The following is a 20,148-nucleotide window of genomic DNA, read 5'->3' on the forward strand; positions in this document are numbered from 1 at the left end:
GCTTTATTTTTGTTGTGTTTTTTGTCATCTACTGATGGATGCTTCTGTGGAGAGAAGAGATTATTCAGAGATGAGCTTCTTTCATTGAAAATGAACAGATCTGGAGGACACCATCCTGTTCCAGATAAGATGAAGAGGTGCTTTTGTGGTGGTTGTCGTGCTGCTGCTGGTGCAAAGTTGACCTTTCTGAGGTCAGTCATCATTGGAAATATCAACTCTCTGCCCAACAAGAGTGATGAAGAGCTGGAGATATTGGTGAAGACTCAGAAAGTAGACATTTCTTTTATTTAAAAAAAAAAATCATAACAACACTTGTGTACATCCCACCCAATGGCAACTGCTTAAGTTCCATCTGAAGTTCTCCATGAAGTTGTTGCTAGGATACAGACTAAACATCCTGAGACACCTTTAATGACGACAGACTTCAGTCATGTTTCCCTGATGGACTCACTGGGGGGTGTGGTGGAGAGATGAGCACTGAGGATGGAGGAGGCCATTCTGGACGGCCTGGATCATCCACTTCACCATTGGTCCTGCTCCATCCGGCGGCCCTGCTCCACCCAGTGGTCCTGCTCCATCCGGCGGCCCTGCTCCATCCGGCGGCCCTGCTTCATCCGACGGTCCTGCTCCATCTTTCTTTCTTTCTTTTTTGTGTCATTGTCGTGTGAGCTACTGGACTAATTTGAATTTCCCTCCTAGGGATGAATAAAGTATTCTCTACTCTCTACTCTACGTGTCTGGGCTCCCCACAGCAGGGAGCCCCATGTTGTGACTGCTGGCTAGCAGCTCCCTGTCCTTCTACGCCCACAGCTTCCGTCGATAGATGGTGCAGCGTGTAGGAGTACAGGCGGATGTGGACGGTGTCCCCGGAGAGGAGGAGAGGCTCTGAGGTGCCTCAGCTGTAGGACACGGAGATGACTGTGTTGGAGCAGAAATAGTCACTGAGACAGAAACGTGTCTTTTTTCACTCCCTGATCTTGGGCAACAGCGTCGGCAGTCGAACTTGGCCAACACTTTCCGTGGCGGTCGGAGCAGAACACCTTGTTCCACTTCTCTTCCTTCTTCTTCCTCTGCCAGGTGGTGGGAGCAGGAGTCGCCGCGGCAGAGGAGGCGTCTGTGGAGGAGGCTGCACCAGGTAGAGCCGAGGAGCAGGAGTAGGACGCTGCACGAGGTAGAGCCGAGTAGGAGTAGGAGTAGGAGTAGGAGTAGGAGGAGGAGGAGTAGGAAGAGGAGGAGGAGGAGGAGGCTCCACCAGGTAGAGCCGAGGAGGAGGAGTAGGAGTAGGAGGAGGAGGAGGAGGAGGAGGAAGAGAAGGAGGAGGAGGACGGTGCACTAGGTAGAGCCGAGTAGGGGTAGGAGTAGGAGGAGTACGAGTAGGAGTAGGAAGAGGAGGAGTAGGAGTAGGAAGAGGAGGAGGAGGCTGCACCAGGTAGAGCCGAGTAGGAGTAGGAGTAGGAGGAGGAGTAGGAGTAGGAGTAGGAGTAGGAGGAGTAGGAGTAGGAAGAGCAGAACACCTTGTTCCACTTCTCTTCCTTCTTCTTCCTCTGCCAGCCGGTGGTGGGAGCAGGAGTCGCCGCGGCAGAGAAGGCGTCTGTGGAGGAGGCTGCACTAGGTAGAGCCGAGTAGGAGTAGGAGTAGGAGTAGGAGTAGGGGTAGGGGTAGGAGGAGTAGGAGTAGGAGTAGGAGGAGTAGGAGTAGGAAGAGGAGGAGGAGGACGCTGCACTAGGTAGAGCCGAGTAGGGGTAGGAGTAGGAGTAGAAGGAGTAGGAGTAGGAAGAGTAGGAGTAGGAAGAGGAGGAGGAGTAGGAGTAGGAGGAGTAGGAGTAGGAGTAGGAGTAGGAGGAGTAGGAGTAGGAGTAGGAGTAGGAAGAGGAGGAGGAGGCTGCACCAGGTAGAGCCGAGTAGGAGTAGGAGTAGGAGGAGTAGGAGTAGGAGTAGGAAGAGGAGGAGGAGGACGCTGCACTAGGTAGAGCCGAGTAGGAGTAGGAGGAGGAGGAGTAGGAGTAGGAGTAGGGGTAGGAGTAGGAGGAGGAGGAGTAGGAGGAGGAGGAGGAAGAAGAGGAGGAGGACGCTGCACTAGGTAGAGCCGAGTAGGAGTAGGAGTAGGAGGAGTAGGAGTAGGAGTAGGAGTAGGAAGAGGAGGAGGAGTAGGAGTAGGAAGAGGAGGAGGAGGACGCTGCACTAGGTAGAGCCGAGTAGGGGTAGGAGTAGGAGGAATAGGAGTAGGAGGAGTAGGAGTAGGAGTAGGAGGAGTAGGAAGAGGAGGAGGAGGCTGCACTAGGTAGAGCCGAGTAGGGGTAGGAGTAGGAGGAGTAGGAGTAGGAGTAGGAGTAGGAGGAGTAGGAGGAGGCTGCACCAGGTAGAGCCGAGTAGGGGTAGGAGTAGGAGTAGGAGGAGTAGGAGGAGGAGTAGGAGTAGGGGTAGGAGTAGGAGTAGGAGCAGGAGCAGGAGGAGTAGGAGTAGGAGTAGGAGCAGGAGGAGTAGGAGTAGGAGTAGGAGGAGTAGGAGTAGGAGTAGGAGTAGGAGTAGGGGTAGGAGTAGGAGCAGGAGTAGGAGCAGGAGCAGGAGCAGGAGGAGTAGGAGTAGAAGTAGGAGTAGGAGCAGGAGCAGGAGGAGTAGGAGTAGGAGCAGGAGCAGGAGGAGTAGGAGTAGGAGCAGGAGGAGTAGGAGTAGGAGTAGGAGCAGGAGCAGGAGGAGTAGGAGGAGTAGGAGTAGGGGTAGGAGTAGGAGCAGGAGCAGGAGGAGTAGGAGCAGGAGGAGTAGGAGTAGGAGTAGGAGTAGGAGCAGGAGGAGTAGGAGTAGGAGTAGGAGCAGGAGCAGGAGGAGTAGGAGTAGGAGTAGGAGCAGGAGGAGTAGGAGTAGGAGTAGGAGTAGGAGTAGGAAGAGGAGGAGGCTGCACCAGGTAGAGGTAGCCCGTCTCCGCGGCCTTGACCTGCGGCAGAGCTGCAGGCACCGTTCTGGTCCTCGCTGCTTTGTGCCTGATGGAAACAAATGAAAATCACTTGTCGACATACTCCTCTTATGTTTGACACTAGTGATGTTACGCTAACACCGATTCGAGCATAATGAAGCTGAAGTGCTGGCGGGCGGCGTTTCGATCGCTGCTTCAGCACGAAAAAAATCATGTGACCGCTCCAAACGAGGCCTTGTTCTGTCAGACCGTGTTGAGCGGCTTCGCGGTGATTTTGAGCGGGCTGGGCTTGTCAATATCTCAATGCTTTGAAAGGGAGTTTGTATCGCCCCAGACCAGTACGTTTCACAAATAAAAATCTTTAAATGTTACACAAAGCCTTGTCTCACACTGAGCACTGCCCTGGTTGCATAAACATTTCCCCCCATTAACCCATTCGGGGCAACTGTGTCAAAGTGATTCAGTGCTTCAGAAAGCTTCAGTTTCACCACCACTATTTGACACCAACACTCTCACAGTCGCTGAGACACAAACACACGGCTCTCACCACTGCAGGAGTGTCTGCTGGTTGACCTCAAACAGCTGGATGGGGACGGCTGCCAGTAACTCCTTACAGTTGAACAGGTTGTGTCTGATGAGACAGTAGTCCCTCATGATGACCCACCAGTGCCTGAGGCCGACTCCTGCGATGGTGCAGTCATTTTTGTGAATGCGGCACAGCTCCAGAAAGATGACCTCCACCAGCCGGGAGGCGCCTGGGGACTGGGCCGCACTGAAACTGTAGAGAGAGAAGACGGAGAGGAGAGAGTGAGGCTCTGCGTCCCACGCTGCAATCACACCGACAGCAAAGCATTTCGTTAACTACACTCACCGGGGGAAGGAGGCCGCTGCCTTGTCCCGGTCGGACAGCTTCTGCCACAGCGCAGTGATCTCCCCCACCTGTTGCTGCGTCACGAAGGTCTGGTGACGCAGCTCCACGAGGGCGCAGGCCAGACGGACGGTGGGCTGGTCCCCTCCGTCGCTGTCTGGTCCTCTTACATCCTGTGACAGAGTCAAACGTGTTTCATTTCATTTTTCATTTATTAGTTTATTTGAGATGGGACTCCACATATTCATGAACATACAAAAACAATTATTTGATGTAAATATGCCAGATTTAGCTAGAAAGCTAGTTTCCATCCGTGATTTGTTAGCATGCACTCACACTGAGCCACCGCCGCTGCCGCTGCTCACAGACAAGATTATTCACGACAACAGACTGAAATGTACTCACGCTTTTATCCTCTTCCTTCTTTATCGGCGTTGGATCTTGATCGGGGAACTGGGAGGAGAAGGCCTGAGCACCAGAGGTCAGAGGTGGCGGTGCATCGTCTACGGCGGCGGTTGGTCCCGGCTGGGGAGGAGGGAGGGCCGGTGCTGGAGGGGCGTCGCTGCTGCTGCTGCTGCTGCTGCTGCTGCTGCTCACTGGTAAACACAGACTCACAGTCAGTTGTCTCTCTGTTAAAGCAGAGATGTGACGTGTACATTCAAATGTGTGTGTGCTCACTCACGCTGAGAGTCGACCTCCATGGCTTCATCCTCCTCTTTCTTTTTTATCGGCGTTGGATCCACGAGGGCGCAGGCCAGACGGACGGTGGGCTGGTTCCCTCCGTCGCTGTCTGGTCCTCTTACATCCTGTGACAGAGTCAAATGTGTTCGTTAGCACACACTCACACTGAGCCACCGCTGCTGCTCACAGACACGATTATACACGACAACAGACTGAAATGTACTCACGCTTTTATCCTCTTCCTCCTCCTTTATCGGCGTTGGATCTTGATCGGGGAACTGGGAGGAGAAGGCCTGAGCACCAGAGGTCAGAGGTGGTGGTGCCTTGTCTACGGCGGCGGCGGTTGGTCCCGGCTGGGGAGGCGGGAGGGCCGGTGCTGGAGGGGCGTCGCTGCTGCTGCTGCTGCTCACTGGTAAACACAGACTCACAGTCAGTTGTCTCTCTGTTAAAGCAGAGATGTGACGTGTACATTCAAGTGTGTGCTCACTCACGCTGAGAGTCGACCTCCATGGCTTCATCCTCCTCCTCCTCCTCTTTCTTTTTTATTGGCGTTGGATCCACGAGGGCGCAGGCCAGACGGACGGTGGGCTGGTCCCCTCCGTCGCTGTCTGGTCCTCTTACATCCTGTGACAGAGTCAAACGTGTTCGTTAGCACGCGCTCACACTGAGCCACCGCCGCTGCTGCTGCTCACAGACACGATTACACACGACAACAGACTCAAGTGAACTCACGCTTTTATCCTCCTCCTCCTTTATCGTTGTTGGATCTGGATCAGGGACCAACTGGGAGGACGGAGTCAGAGGTGGCGGTGCATCGTCTACGGCGGCGGCTGGTCCAGGCTGGGGAGGAGGGTGGTAGCCCGTCTCCGCAGCCTTGACCTGCGGCAGAGCTGCAGGCACCGTTCTGGTCATCGCTGCTTTGTGCCTGATGGAAACAAACGAAAATCACTTATCGACATACTCCTCTTATGTTTGACACTAGTGATGTTACGCTCGACACCGATTCGAGCAAAATGAAGCTGAAGTGTTGGCGGGCGGCGTTTCGATCGCTGCTTCAGCGCGAAAAACGAGGCCTTGTTCTGTCAGACCGTGTTGAGCAGCTTCGCGGTGATTTTGAGCGGGCTGGGCTTGTCAATATCTCAATGCTTTGAAAGGGAGTTTGTATCGCCCTAGACCAGTACAAATGATACGTTTCATAAATAAAAATATTTAAATGTTACACAAAGCCTTGTCTCACACTGAGCACTGCCTGGGTGCATAAACATTTCCTTCTATTAACCCATAAACCCATTCGGGGCAACTGTGTCAAAGTGATTCAGTGCTTCAGAAAGCTTTGGTTTCACCACCACTATTTGACACCAACACTCTCACAGTCGCTGAGACACAAACACACGGCTCTCACCACTGCTGGAGCGTCCGCTGGCTGACCTCAAACAGCTGGATGGGGACGGCTGCAAGTAACTCCTTACAGTTGAACACGTTGTGTCTGATGAGACGGTAGTCCTTCCTGATGGCCCACCAGCGGCTGAAGCGGAGTCCTGCAATTCTGCGGTCCTTGTTGTGAAAGCGACACAGCTCCAGAAAGACGGCCTCCACCAGCCGGGAGGCGCCTGGAGACTGGGCCGCACTTGCGCCTTTAAACAGGAACAAACTGCAGAGAGAGAGAAGACGGAGAGGAGAGAGTGACGCCGGGTCAACACCGGACGCCGAAGCGCCGCGGCCGCGGAAATCGCGCGCGAGCCGTGTCCCTCCAGTTCACACCAGACGCTGATTTCTCCACGGCGGTCACAAGCGCCTCTGCTCCTCAGTTGTTGTTTACAGTAGGGCTGCCACAAACGATTATTTTGATAGTCGACTAGTCACCGACTATTTTTTTCGATTAGTCGACTAATCGGATCATACGTAAATTGAATGCAAAACATACAGCTTATCGCACCAGCATGCAGCTGCTCTTATATACCATCATTAGCTTTCACCTTGAAGTGTTTAAGGTATATGCTAACTAAAAATAAAGACAATTAAGATGATAGTTCATTAAACATTTAATGAAATATGCAGCTTTAACTGTAGCATAAAGTGCAAACAGCTGAGTAAAATAAGGATAAGGCACTGGCCTAAACAACACCAAAATAAATACTTAAAGGTTTTTTAGGTTTTTCTTTCCTTCATTTGTCTCTGGCATTAAACATAGCTACATTTAAATAAAATGAGGTAGACACCTGAAACTAAGGAATTATTCACAATAATAAAGTTTTGGTAGGCCTATCATTCAAATATAACTTGCTCAGTGTAGGCTAAATAATAGTCGTTCTGTTAAAAAAAAATCGAATAGTTTATAAGACAATCGTCTTGTCTGAAAAAAATTAAATGTTCCCTTTTTACTGTCACAGAGGGAGAAACATGGAAAGACTCCACCAGAAAGTTCTGTGTGAAACTCTGTCAAATGAAAACAAGTGAAACTGAGGTGCAGCTCAAACTCTGCAAGGTGTGGACTGTGATGAGAAGCTACCGGAAAATATTGATGTAGTTTTACGCCGGGAGAGAAGACTTGCTCGTTAAGATGAGCGCTCATTACGTGACCAGGACGCTGTGACCAGACGCGGTAACGTTCCAATATTCTCCAACACCGACCTCAAAGTCTGCGATTTTATTTTTAAATGAGGAACGGCTGTTTTTCAGTCCGTGATTTAAAACGGTGGAGCGGCGGTACCGCTCCTAGTAGCGCTTCTCATTTAAAACGACAGAGAGAGAGAGAGAGAGGGAGAGGGAGAGGAGCGGTGGTGGCGGCGGCGGCGGCGGAGGGGGGTTACACCGGTGCCGCTTGATGAGGGACAAGACAGGTAGAGAGAGAAAAGAGAGAGACCACCTATGTGTACTGAGTGAGTGAGTGCACGTGTGTGTGTGGTGGGCGGCTGCGGCGGCGGGTGCGTGTGTGGAAGGTGCGGCAGCAGTTTTGAGAGAAAAACAAAATAAAAAAAAAAACAAACAACGACGCATCGACTATTAAATTAGTTGTCGACGATTTTAATAGTCGACGTAGTCGTGACTAGTCGACTAATCGTGGCAGCCCTAGTTTACAGGGCTGTTTTTTTTACATCATGGATAAGTAAATAACCTCATATAATTATAATGCCGTGTGCTGTGGGTCAAACAACTCCCTCTACTTCCAAGATTAATTTCACGTCGTCCTTCACTTGACAACAACTTGTCTCTGCCTCTCTCTCTCTCTTTGTTTGCTATTCGCGGCGCTACGGCGTGGCTCTGCGTCCCACGCTGCAATCACACCGACAGCAAAGAATTTCAGTTAACTACACTCACCGGGGGGAGGAGGCCGCCGCCTTGTCCCGGTTGGACAGCTTCTTCCACAGCGCAGTGATCTCCCTCACCTGTTGCTGCGTCACGAAGGTCTGGTGACGCAGCTCCACGAGGGCGCAGGCCAGACGGACGGTGGGCTGGTCCCCTCCGTCGCCGTCTGGTCCTCTTACATCCTGTGACAGAGTCAAACGTGTTAGCACGCGCTCACACTGAGCCACCGCCGCTGCTCACAGACACGATTATACACGACAACAGACTGAAGTGAACTCACGCTTTTATCCTCTTCCTCCTCCTCTATCGGTGTTGGATCTGGATCTGGGACCAACTGGGAGGACGAGGCCAGAGCGCCAGAGGTCAGAGGTGGCGGTGCCTCGTCTACGGCGGCGGCTGGTCCAGGCTGGGGAGGAGGGTGGTTGCCCGTCTCCGCGGCCTTGACCTGCAGCAGAGCTGCAGGCACCGTGCTGGTCATCGTTGCTTTGTGCCTGATGGAAACAAATGAAAATCACCTGTCGATAGAGATGTCCCGATCATTTTTTTGCCCCCGAGTCCGAGTCCGAGTCATTTGATTTTGAGTATCTGCCGATACCGAGTCCCGATCCGATACTTTGGCAATGCAGTAAAGTTTTTAATGTAGATCAACTGTATCATCCCACTATTTTTCTGTTCTTTGTGCTCTACTAGGGATGTAACAATATCACAATCTCACAATAATACTCTACCTCAATAACAAGCCCATGACATTTATTGCAGTATTGTAAACTCTCAGTGTATATTAGCACAGTAGCTCCACAGTATAATATTAATGCCGTTATCCATAAGTCAACAACAAGAACATTTGGTCAAAAATAAAATAGCTTATCATGTCTCTCTCAATCACCAGCCTCTCTCCCCTGATCCCACCCTCTCCTGCCTGTCTGCCCCCCCCCCCCCCCCCCTCACCTCGCTCCTTCTCCCTCCCTCCCTCCCTCCCTCACCCAGCTCACCTTGTTCCTTCTCCCTCTCTAACTTTAAATAAATACCTGGTTCTGTATCTGCCATCATGCAACACAACGGTAGTTTTTTATTCAACAGTATGAGAAGTTTAACACATCTGCGTGGTCGGTCCGTGTGTCGGTCTCACGTGCGTTACGTCGGACTCGCTCTCAGTAGAAGCTGCAGTGACTGTTGTCGCTGCAGGTGTGTGTAGCGCTCAAACATCAACAACAAGCTGCTTGGAAGTCAGCAGTGAAACAACGCAGCCACACACACACAAACAAACAGTGAGCTGACACGGTGACACGATCGTCTCTCACACTCTCGCAAGCGCCGTCATTTCATATCGTTACTTGTCCACGACGACGCAGCCACACACACACACCGTGGAGCTGTGCGCCACAGACCATGCACAAAACACAAGCACGCTGCACCGAATGCGCGTCGCTTTGGGTAATGAGCGCACATGATGAACGTCTACAGTAAAAGTAATGTGTTTGAGAGTGCAAAAGATGATACATCTGAACGCCCCCCATGCGGCCCGTCTTCGCTTTAGACAGATAGGAAAACCCTGACATGTAGATATGTAATATATCCGATTCCTGATCGGGATGTAACGTCCGATTCCGATCGAGTCTGAAACCATGTGATCGACCCCGATTTCCGATCACGTGATCGGATCGGGACATCCCTACTTGTCGACATACTCCTCTTAAGCCAGGGACACACCGGCCCGACCGTGTACCTAAGCGAATCAGCGCAGTGTGTGGGAGGGACGGAAGTGACCACAGTAAACAAACGGTGTCCTAGCCTGTCCTACAGTAAAAATGGTATACAAAATAAAAAGAGGAGTAAAGCAATATATTAAGCGGCAATATATATATATTTAAACATCAAAGATGTTCAATCAAACCCACATAGTTTGAAACAACGTTCAAAACACACACAGCTCACAACTAAGCATATAAAGCCCGCTAGCTTAATGCTAATGTGTAATGTAAAACACCATAGACGGGCTAACAGAAATTAGCGTGAGCCACAGCAGTAAGCTGCTAAAAACTGTTTTAATTTTGGCTTTAGTGCTGTTAACACGTGGCTGGTTAAATTGTTTTTGGGAGATTAATGTTGGTCTCATTGATGAAATTAACTGTGGCAGTGGCATTAGTTTGTTTGAATGAAAAGTGAGCAGGGCTGCCTCTGGGCTACGGACTGAAATCACCACATTTACGTAAATAAATAAATGTTTTACAATGAACCGATCAGTCTAATACATTTTATTTTGTTGAGTCAACATGGTTACTGTACATGGCAAAGATTATTACTACCACTTTATGACTTAGAATTGGTCGGCAGTCGGGGCGGTGCGTTTCACTTTTTCCTTTCTCCTGACGAGAGGCGACAGACGTGTCATGGCGGTGTGTTCCTGGCTTTATGTTTGACACTAGTGTTAAGCGGCTTCGTGGTGATTTTGAGCGGGCTGGGCTTGTCAATATCTCAATGCTTTGAAAGGGAGTTTGTATCGCCCTAGACCAGTACAAATGATACGTTTCACAAATAAAAATCTTTAAATGTTACACAAAGCCTTGTCTCACACTGAGCACTGCCTGGGTGCATAAACACTTCCTCCTATTAACCCATTCGGGGCAACTGTGTCAAAGTGATTCAGTGCTTCAGAAAGCTTTGGTTTCACCACCACTATTTGACACCAACACTCTCACAGTCGCTGAGACACAAACACACGGCTCTCACCACTGCTGGAGCGTCCGCTGGCTGACCTCAAACAGCTGGATGGGGACGGCTGCCAGTAACTCCTTACAGTTGAACAGGTTGTGTCTGATGACACAGTAGTCCCTCATGATGGCCCGGCAGTCCTTGCTGTGAAAGTGGCACAGCTCCAGAAAGATGACCTCCACCAGCCGGGAGGCGCCTGGGGACTGGGCCGCACTGAAAGTGTAGAGAGAGAAGACGGAGAGGAGAGAGTGAGGCTCTGCGTCCCACGCTGCAATCACACCGACAGCAAAGAACTTTGTTAACTACACTCACCGGGGGAAGGAGGCCGCTGCCTTGTCCCGGTTGGACAGCTTCTTCCACAGCCTAGTGATCACCCTCACCTGATGCTGCGTCACGAAAATCTGATGACGCAGCTCCACGAGGGCGCAGGCCAGACGGACGGTGGGCTGGTCCCCTCCGTCGCTGTCTGGTCCTCTTACATCCTGTGACAGAGTCAAACGTGTTTCATTTCATTTTTCATTTATTAGTTTATTTGAGATGGGACTCCACATATTCATGAACATACAAAAACAATTATTTGATGTAAATATGCCAGATTTAGCTAGAAAGCTAGTTTCCATCCGTGATTTGTTAGCATGCACTCACACTGAGCCACCGCCGCTGCTGCTGCTCACAGACACGATTATACACAACAACAGACTGAAGTGAATTCTTGCTTTTATCCTCTTCCTTCTTTATCGGCGTTGGATCTTGATCGGGGAACTGGGAGGAGAAGGCCTGAGCACCAGAGGTCAGAGGTGGCGGTGCCTCGTCTACGGCGGCGGCTGGTCCAGGCTGGGGAGGAGGGTGGTAGCCCGTCTCCGCGGCCTTGACCTGCGGCAGAGCTGCAGGCACCGTGCTGGTCATCGTTGCTTTGTGCCTGATGGAAACAAATGAAAATCACTTGTCGACATACTCCTCTTAAGCCAGGGACACACCGGCCCGACCGTGTACCTAAGCGAATCAGCGCAGTGTGTGGGAGGGACGGAAGTGACCACAGTAAACAAACGGTGTCCTAGCCTGTCCTACAGTAAAAATGGTATACAAAATAAAAAGAGGAGTAAAGCAATATATTAAGCGGCAATATATATATATTTAAACATCAAAGATGTTCAATCAAACCCACATAGTTTGAAACAACGTTCAAAACACACACAGCTCACAACTAAGCATATAAAGCCTGCTAGCTTAATGCTAATGTGTAATGTAAAACACCATAGATGGGCTAACAGAAATTAGCATCGGCTATCGCCAATTCACGGCAACCGAGCCACAGCAGTAAGCTGCTAAAAACTGTTTTAATTTTGGCTTTAGCGCTGTTAACACGTGGCTGGTTAAATTGTTTTTGGGAGATTAATGTTGGTCTCATTGATGAAATTAACTGTGGCAGTGGCATTAGTTTGTTTGAATGAAAAGTGAGCAGGGCTGCCTCTGGGCTACGGACTGAAATCACCACATTTACGTAAATAAATAAATGTTTTACAATGAACCGATCAGTCTAATACATTTTATTTTGTTGAGTCAACATGGTTACTGTACATGGCAAAGATTATTACTACCACTTTATGACTTAGAATTGGTCTGTATTTCTATGGTGGAGTCCTCGCCACTCAATCGCTCTGGTCGGCAGTCGGGGCGGTGCGTTTCACTTTTTCCTTTCTCCCGACGAGAGGCGACAGACGTGTCATGGCGGTGTGTTCCTGGCTTTATGTTTGACACTAGTGTTAAGCGGCTTCGTGGTGATTTTGAGCGGGCTGGGCTTGTCAATATCTCAATGCTTTGAAAGGGAGTTTGTATCGCCCTAGACCAGTACAAATGATACGTTTCACAAATAAAAATCTTTAAATGTTACACAAAGCCTTGTCTCACACTGAGCACTGCCTGGGTGCATAAACATTTCCTCCTATTAACCCATAAACCCATTCGGGGCAACTGTGTCAAAGTGATTCAGTGCTTCAGAAAGCTTCGGTTTCACCACCACTATTTGACACCAACACTCTCACAGTCGCTGAGACACAAACACACGGCTCTCACCACTGCTGGAGCGTCCGCTGGCTGACCTCAAACAGCTGGATGGGGACGGCTGCCAGTAACTCCTTACAGTTGAACACGTTGTGTCTGATGAGACGGTAGTCCCTCATGATGGCCCGGCAGTCCTTGCTGTGAAAGTGGCACAGCTCCAGAAAGATGACCTCCACCAGCCAGGAGGCGCCTGGAGACTGGGCTGCACTCAGGGACAAACTGTAGAGAGAGAAGACGGAGAGGAGAGAGTGAGGCTCTGCGTCCCACGCTGCAATCACACCGACAGCAAAGAATTTCGTTAACTACACTCACCGGGGGAAGGAGGCCGCTGCCTTGTCCCGGTCGGACAGCTTCTTCCACAGTGCAGTGATCTCCTTCACCTGTTGCTGCGTCACGAAGGTCTCGTGACGCAGCTCCACGAGGGCGAAGGCCAGAGGGACGGTGGGCTGGTCCCATCCGTTGCCGTCTGGTCCTCTTACATCCTGTGACAGAGTCAAACGTGTTTGTTAGCACGCACTCACACTGAGCCGCCGCCGCTCGCATACACGATCATACACGACAACAGACTGAAATGTACTCACGCCTTCATCTTCCTCCTCCTCTATCGGTGTTGGATCTGGATCTGGGACCAACTGGGAGGACGAGGCCAGAGCGCCAGAGGTCAGAGGTGGCGGTGCCTCGTCTACGGCGGCGGCTGGTCCAGGCTGGGGAGGAGGGTGGTAGCCCGTCTCCGCGGCCTGGACCTGCGGCAGAGCTGCAGGCACCGTGCTGGTCATCGTTGCTTTGTGCCTGATGGAAACAAATGAAAATCATTTTGACCGTCGACATACTCCTCTTATGTTTGACGCCAACACTCTCACAGTCGCTGAGACACAAACACACGGCTCTCACCACCGCAGGAGTGTCTGCTGGTTGACCTCAAACTCAAACAGTTAACTACACTCACCGGAGGCAAAAGGCTGCTGCCTTGTCCCGGTCGGACAGCTTCTTCCACAGCGCAGCGATCTCCTTCACCTGTTGCTGCGTCACGAAGGTCTGGTGACGCAGCTCCACGAGGGCGAAGGCCAGAGGGACGGTGGGCTGGTCCCCTCCGTCGCCGTCTGGTCCTCTTACATCCTGTGACAGAGTCAAACGTGTTTGTTAGCACGCACTCACACTGAGCCGCTGCCGCTGCTCACAGACACGATTATACACGACAACAGACTCAAGTGAACTCACGCTTTTATCCTCCTCCTTCTTTATCGGTGTTGGATCTGGATCAGGGACCAACTGGGAGGACGAGGTCAGAGGTGGCGGTGCATCGTCTACGGCGGCGGCTGGTCCAGGCTGGGGAGGAGGGTGGTAGCCCGTCTCCGCGGCCTTGACCTGCGGCAGAGCTGCAGGCACCGTGCTGGTCATCGTTGCTTTGTGCCTGATGGAAACAAATGAAAATCATTTTGACCATCGACATACTCCTCTTATGTTTGATACCAACTGTTATGAACTCCCCTGGGAGATGTGAAGCAGGTGAAGTGTAAGGGCCAGGTGAAGTCAAGGTAGACTGATCCACAAATGCACAACACAAACATATCACGAGATGGGAGGTAGCTCACTTAACCCAATGAGTGGGCGGAGTTTGGTTGACCCATATCACCTGGGCTGGAGGCGGAAGTGAGAGACGACTTCCGGGGTTTCGACACGAAGAGCAGCAGGTCTCCACGAGGAGAGACCACGCTGGCGACAGACACACCCACACACCGCACCAGAGTCACACACCAAATGAACTAAGAACCAAGTGCCGAGTCGAGCGAGCTGGCCGGCTGTGGAGCTGCCGTGGCCGTGTAGCGACGGGGACGCCCTGAGCTACGGCCTCGCAGAGTCCGGTCGCGCCGGGTCGTACCGGGCCTAGAAGCGGTAACTACGGAGCGGGTAAGTGAAGCAACTCCCATGCTCAGGTAGATACACACACATACGGACAGGTACACAAACTCACGTCTATGCATACACTTGAGAGAGAGATAACCAAAGGAGCAAGCGGGAGGTTTCAGGATAGGCATAGTTTAATAAACGAGCTAACGTAATATCATGTTTCATGCACCAATGCAGTCCGCGTGTGTTACACCAACACTCTCACAGTTGAGACAAACACAAACACACGGCTCTCACCACTGCAGGAGCGTCCGGTGGTTGACCCCTCCGTGGCCGTCTGGTCCTCTTACATCCTGTGACAGAGTCAAACGTGTTTGTTAGCACGCACTCACACTGAGCCACCGCTGCTGCTGCTGCTGCTGCTGCTTGCAGACACAATTATACACGACAACAGACTGAAATGTACTCACGCCTTCATCCTCCTCCTCCTCTTCCTTCACCTCCTGTTGCTGGCTGTCCTCCTCCTCTTCCTCCTCCTTCACCTCCACCTGCTCTTCCTGTTGCTGGCTGTCCTCCTCCTCTTCCTCCTGCTTCACCTCCACCTGCTCCTCCTGTTGCTGGCTGTCCTCCTCTTCCTCCTCCTCCTCCTCCTGCTCCTCCTGTTGCTGCCTGTCCTCCTGCATCCTCTGTGACAGCCACAGGCCAAAAGCAGTTCTCTCATAGAGAGCACAGTAATAATGTCTTTTGTCTTTAGCGTTGTACTGGCTGTGGCCATATTCTTGACTGGCTGGTTGGCCACAGCGCTGGCATGTTCTGAGTTTTGATTTCTTTCTTTTTTGGGGGTTTTCTTCTCCCTCCTCCTCCTCCTTCTTCCTTTTCCTCCACGCTGTTGTGCGGGGGCCGTTGGCGGTCTGCTTCTCCATCAGCCACTCCTGGGGCGACCTCATGTCCGGCCCGTCTTCCACGCTGCAGAAGTACTGGCCCTTGTAAAACGCGTGGCCAGAGTCTATGTGTCTGGGCTCCCCACAGACATCGCAGGGAGCCCCAGGTTGTGACTGCTGGCCACGGCCCTGGGCCAGCAGCTCCCTGTCCTTCTCCGCCCGCAGCTTCCGCCGATAGACGGTGCAGCGTGTGGGAATACAGGCCGATGAGCAGCGTGTGGGAATACAGGCCGATGTGGACGGTGTCCCCAGAGAGGAGGAGAGGCTCTGAGGTGCCTTAACTGTAGGACACTGAAATGACTGTGTTGGAGCAGAAATAGTCACTGACACAGAAATGTGTCTTCTTCCTCTGCCAGGCGGTGATGGGGGCAGGAGTGGGGGCAGGAGTGGTGGCGGCAGAGGAGGCGTCTGAGGAGGAGGCTGCACGCGGTAGAGCCGAGGAGGAGGAGGAGGCTGCACCAGGTAGAGTCGAGGAGGAGGAAGCTGCTGGGGGTCGGAGAGGAGCTTGTGCATCTCTGGCACCACGGCCAAACCTGAGGCGTCGTCAGGCAGGTGGTAGCCCGTCTCCGCGGCCTTGACCTGCGGCAGAGCTGCAGGCACCGTGCTGGTCATCGCTGCCTTGTGCCTGATGGAAACAAATGAAAATCATTTTGACCGTCGACATACTCCTCTTATGTTTGACACCAACACTCTCACAATCGCTGAGACACAAACACAAACACACGGCTCTCACCACTGCAGGAGCGTCCAGTGGTTGTCCCCTCCGTGGCCGTCTGGTCCTCTTACATCCTGTGACAGAGTCAACGTGTTTGTTAGCACGCACTCACACTGAGCCACCGCCGCTGCTGCTGCTCGCAGACACAATTATACACGACAACAGACTGAAATGTACTCACGCCTTCATCCTCCTCTTCCTCCTGCTTCATCTCCTGTTGCTGGCTGTCCTCCTCCTCTTCCTCCTGCTTCATCTCTACCTCCTCCTCCTCCTGCTTCACCTCCACCTCCACCTCCACCTCCTCCTGCTTCACCTCCACCTCCACCTCCACGTCCTCCACCTTCACCTCCACCTCCACCTCCTCCTCCTGCTTCACCTCCTGTTGCTGGCTGTCCTCCTCCTGCTTCACCTCAACCAGGAACAAGGTCATCTACAGAGCAATGAAAGAATGGAACTCACTACCAAGTTATATTAAACAATGGGCTTTTTGCACAGCTCCACTACTTCCTGAAATAAGTAGCCTCGCATCACCAGGCTCTTCAGACAAGCGAAGAGCCTGGTGTCTGTTACCTCCGAATTAGTCTGCATTCTGGTTCCTGTCTGTAGTGGATACCGAAATCACTAGATTCACCAAAATAAAAGTGTTCACCAACATAAAACTTATTAACTTGTAACAATAAAAGCAAAATGTTAACTTAATGGCTCGGGGACTTTCTTGTAAATTATATTCCTGAAATTAAAGAGTTTTACCGCATTTTATTAGCTTGGTGCTTTTATGTTGAAGGAAAGGTCTGTCTCTCTCGACCTGGATCCGTTTCCTACCAAAACAGCGAGTCAACGGCCCCAGACTATGAAATAAGACAGCTCCTTAATTTCCTGTTTTACATGATTGGACCAACTGATTAATCCAGGTGTGCCTGACCATTGTTGTGAGGTCAGACACACCTGGATTAATCAGTTGGTCCAATAATGTGTGTGTGTTTGTAAACATTTAAACAAGCGCCAGGTGGATTGTTTATGAAGTTAAAGAGCTCTGGCCTGAGAATCAGACGTTACCACGGCAACTTGAGGTGGTTGCCAATGACGATAGGGGCCCCCCAGGCTGAGGCAGACAGACACGTGGAGGAAAAGAGCGATTTTCTGCCTCTGCACTTGTCTCGCAAAAGGCTTACTGTGACAAAACGGTAACTCCTATCAGAAAAAAACACAGATCAACGGTGCTGTAAGGACTTCCTGAAAAATTTGGTACGATTTGGTGTTTCTACAGTAAATATTTTGGAGACGCTGGCAATTTTAAAACATCGGTCCATTCTGCTTCTCTCAGAAAATCTTTGTATTGGAGTCAATGAGGAGCAGAGACAGACGTGGCCGCACTTAGAGGCTGATAATTCAAATTCTGTAAGTCTCTCTGATATTTTGAGCACATGGTGAGAAACGGAACAAGTTTGTCTTAAAAATTTGGAAAAAATCGTGTGTAGAGTGTAAATTGTGGCCGGGCCGAGTGTGGAAAGAGAAAAATTCATTCATTTTTCTGGGCTCTTTCTCACTCTAACCGATGATGTCACGCACTCTGACACGAACATTCCGTCCAATACACACCCATTATAATCTCATAATTTTTCTCCAAAAATGATCATGGTCATTGATCAAAAACTATATGACCTATCAAAACGTGGAATAATACGCCAATACACAAGACTTGTGTCTACTATTTAAAGTTCAAATGGAGTCTCTAGGTGAAAGTATGCCTGAGCAGTAGACGTTTGTTAAACTCCAATGATTGTTCTTATTAGCTCTTTTTTTTCGCCCTTCCCATTGACTTCAATGCAAAATTTTGTACAGTTTTTGCAAACTGTTGAGAAAAGTAATAGCATACCGATACTAGTCTTGCAACTAGTGAATCGAAAGTCGTCCAGAAGTAGGAAAAAAATCAGTGCCCGGTGCGATGGCCCGTGGCCCTAATTAATTATTTGTGGAGGGGTATTATTATATTATGGAAACCTGATTGGAGCTGTCTTGTCTTGTTATTTTGTTGTTGTGTCGGTCATGTAGCGAATGTATGTCATGTTGTTAAGGTATACTGCATATTGTTTTGTATTTGTCTATGTTGTCTATATTGTTTGTATTTATTGTTTGTGTTTTTTTTATGTCTATGTCTATATTGTTTAGTGTGAATGTGTATTCTTTTATTGTCTCCATGTATATGTTTTGGACCCCAGGAAGAATAGCGGATGCTATGCAGATGCTAATGGGGATCTCAATAAACACCTGGTCTTCCTGTTGCTGGCTGTCGTCCTCCTCCTCGTCCTCCTCGTCCTCCTCGTCCTCCTCGTCCTGCTCCTCCTGCTCCTCCTGTTGCTGGTTGTCCTCCTGCCTCCTCTGTGCCAGCCACAGGTCAACAGAAGTCCCCCCATAGAGAGCACAGTAATAATGTTTTTTGTCTTTAGCGTTGTACTGGCTGTGGCCATATTCTTTACTGGCTGGTTGGCCACAGCTCTGGCATGTTCTGAGTTTTGTTCTTTTTTGGGGGTTTCCCTCCCCCTCCTTCTCCTTCTTCCTTTTCCTCCACGCTGTTGTGCGTGGCACACGAGCGGGGCCGTCGGCGGTCTGCTGCTCCATCAGCCACTCCTGGGGCGACCTCATGTCCGGCCCGTCTTCCACGCTGCAGAAGTACTGGCCCTTGTAAAACGCGTGGCCAGAGTATCTGTGTCTGGGCTTCCCACAGACATCGCAGGGAGCCCCAGGTTGTGACTGCTGGCCACTGCCCTGGGCCAGTACCTCCCTGTCCTTCTCCGCCCGCCGCTTCCGTCGATTGATGGTGCAGCGTGTGGGAATACAGGCCGATGTGGACCGCTGCTCTACCCTCTTCTTCCTCTGCCAGGCGGTGGTGGGGGCAGAGGAGGCTGTGTCTGTGGAGGAGGAGGGGCTTGGAGGGGCGTCGCTGTCGCTGCTGTCGCTGCTGTCGTCGCTGCTGCTGTCGCTGCTGCTGCCGCTGCCGCTGCCACTGTCGCTGCTGCCGCTGCTCACTGGTAAACACAGACTCACAGTCAGTTGTCTCTCTGTTAAAGCAGAGATGTGACGTGTACATTCAAATGTGTGTGTGCTCACTCACGCTGAGAGTCGACCTCCATGGCAGCGGCGGCGAGTTCGGAGTCCGTCAGCTCTGGGTCCACGGTTCCGACATCTGTGTGTAAAAAATTAAGATGAATGTCTGTCTGTCATTTGTACAGGTGACTTACGGCTATTTTTATTTAACCTTTATTTAAGTTACATAGTGGGGCTTTAATAGTTTTCTCCTTTGTGATACCCTGTCATGTACATGTGACATCTATGTCTAGTCTAATTTATTCATATAAGAAATGCACCCGATCAACTAGAATAGAATAGAAACATACTTTATCATCTACCTTTAGAGGGATTATACGCCTACGTCACTGACGTCCTACTGCGCATGTCGCCTGCAGAAAGACAGCAGCAAGAGCCGTGATCATGTCTTTTTGTGCTGTTAGTTGCACTAATCGTTTTGATAAAAATAACAATACGCGCAAATTTAACACAATACCGCCAACTCGCACCCCTTTCAAGGCAAACGAGAGAGAAAATAGTACATTGGAGATTAATTTCGAGCAATATAACTTGCTAGACACGTTGTTTTGAATGTTGATAAAGCAAATATGCCCGCAGGCACAGCTGTATAACTGCAGCGAATGAGTTGTGAAATGTTTACTACAATAACGACAGTGACTGAAGACGAGGTCACATACTAATGGAAAGCAAGCTGAGATTAATTAAAGCAAAAGTAAGCGATCCAGTCGTTTTGGCTAACTTCTTGTCAACCGATGGAGTTAGCAGTCTCCGCCCTCGTCCCTACGTCACCACATTCACGCGCATCCCTTGGCTGCACACACAGAGAGGACCGCCCCTTCATGCCGTTCTCTCTCCTCATTGGATAAAGGTTGTAGGATACAAGGAAAGTTTTCTCCTCGGCTTACAGCAGAGCAGAGTGACTGACAGACCCGTGTTTCAGACCAAACACTCTATATAAGTGATTGCTGTCGGAAGATATAACTATTTAAGACTTATATTAACACAAATATTCCGCTTA

The 20,148-nt window shown here is 50.6% G+C and overlaps 1 protein-coding gene across 1 annotated transcript; it reads right to left on the minus strand.

The window, feature by feature from the left end:
- Window positions 1-964: 964 nt before the first annotated feature.
- Window positions 965-19,131, minus strand: LOC146970314 (uncharacterized). The gene is made up of 16 exons (XM_085804436.1): window positions 19,124-19,131; window positions 18,312-19,062; window positions 16,225-16,473; window positions 16,062-16,117; window positions 14,858-15,953; window positions 14,685-14,740; window positions 13,758-13,950; window positions 13,486-13,655; window positions 13,121-13,328; window positions 7,779-7,948; window positions 5,863-6,111; window positions 5,193-5,385; window positions 3,783-3,952; window positions 3,459-3,689; window positions 2,813-2,978; window positions 965-1,162 (listed from the first exon to the last, which is right to left on the minus strand). The coding sequence occupies exons 1-16, from the start codon at window positions 19,129-19,131 to the stop codon at window positions 965-967; spliced, it is 4,164 nt and encodes a 1,387-aa protein (XP_085660562.1).
- Between the last annotated feature and the right edge of the window lie 1,017 nt (window positions 19,132-20,148).

This window comes from Trachurus japonicus, chromosome 17, assembly GCF_045865225.1.
Source record: "Trachurus japonicus isolate A0001 chromosome 17, Traja_1.0".
NCBI classification, from domain to species: Eukaryota; Metazoa; Chordata; class Actinopteri; order Carangiformes; family Carangidae; genus Trachurus; species Trachurus japonicus.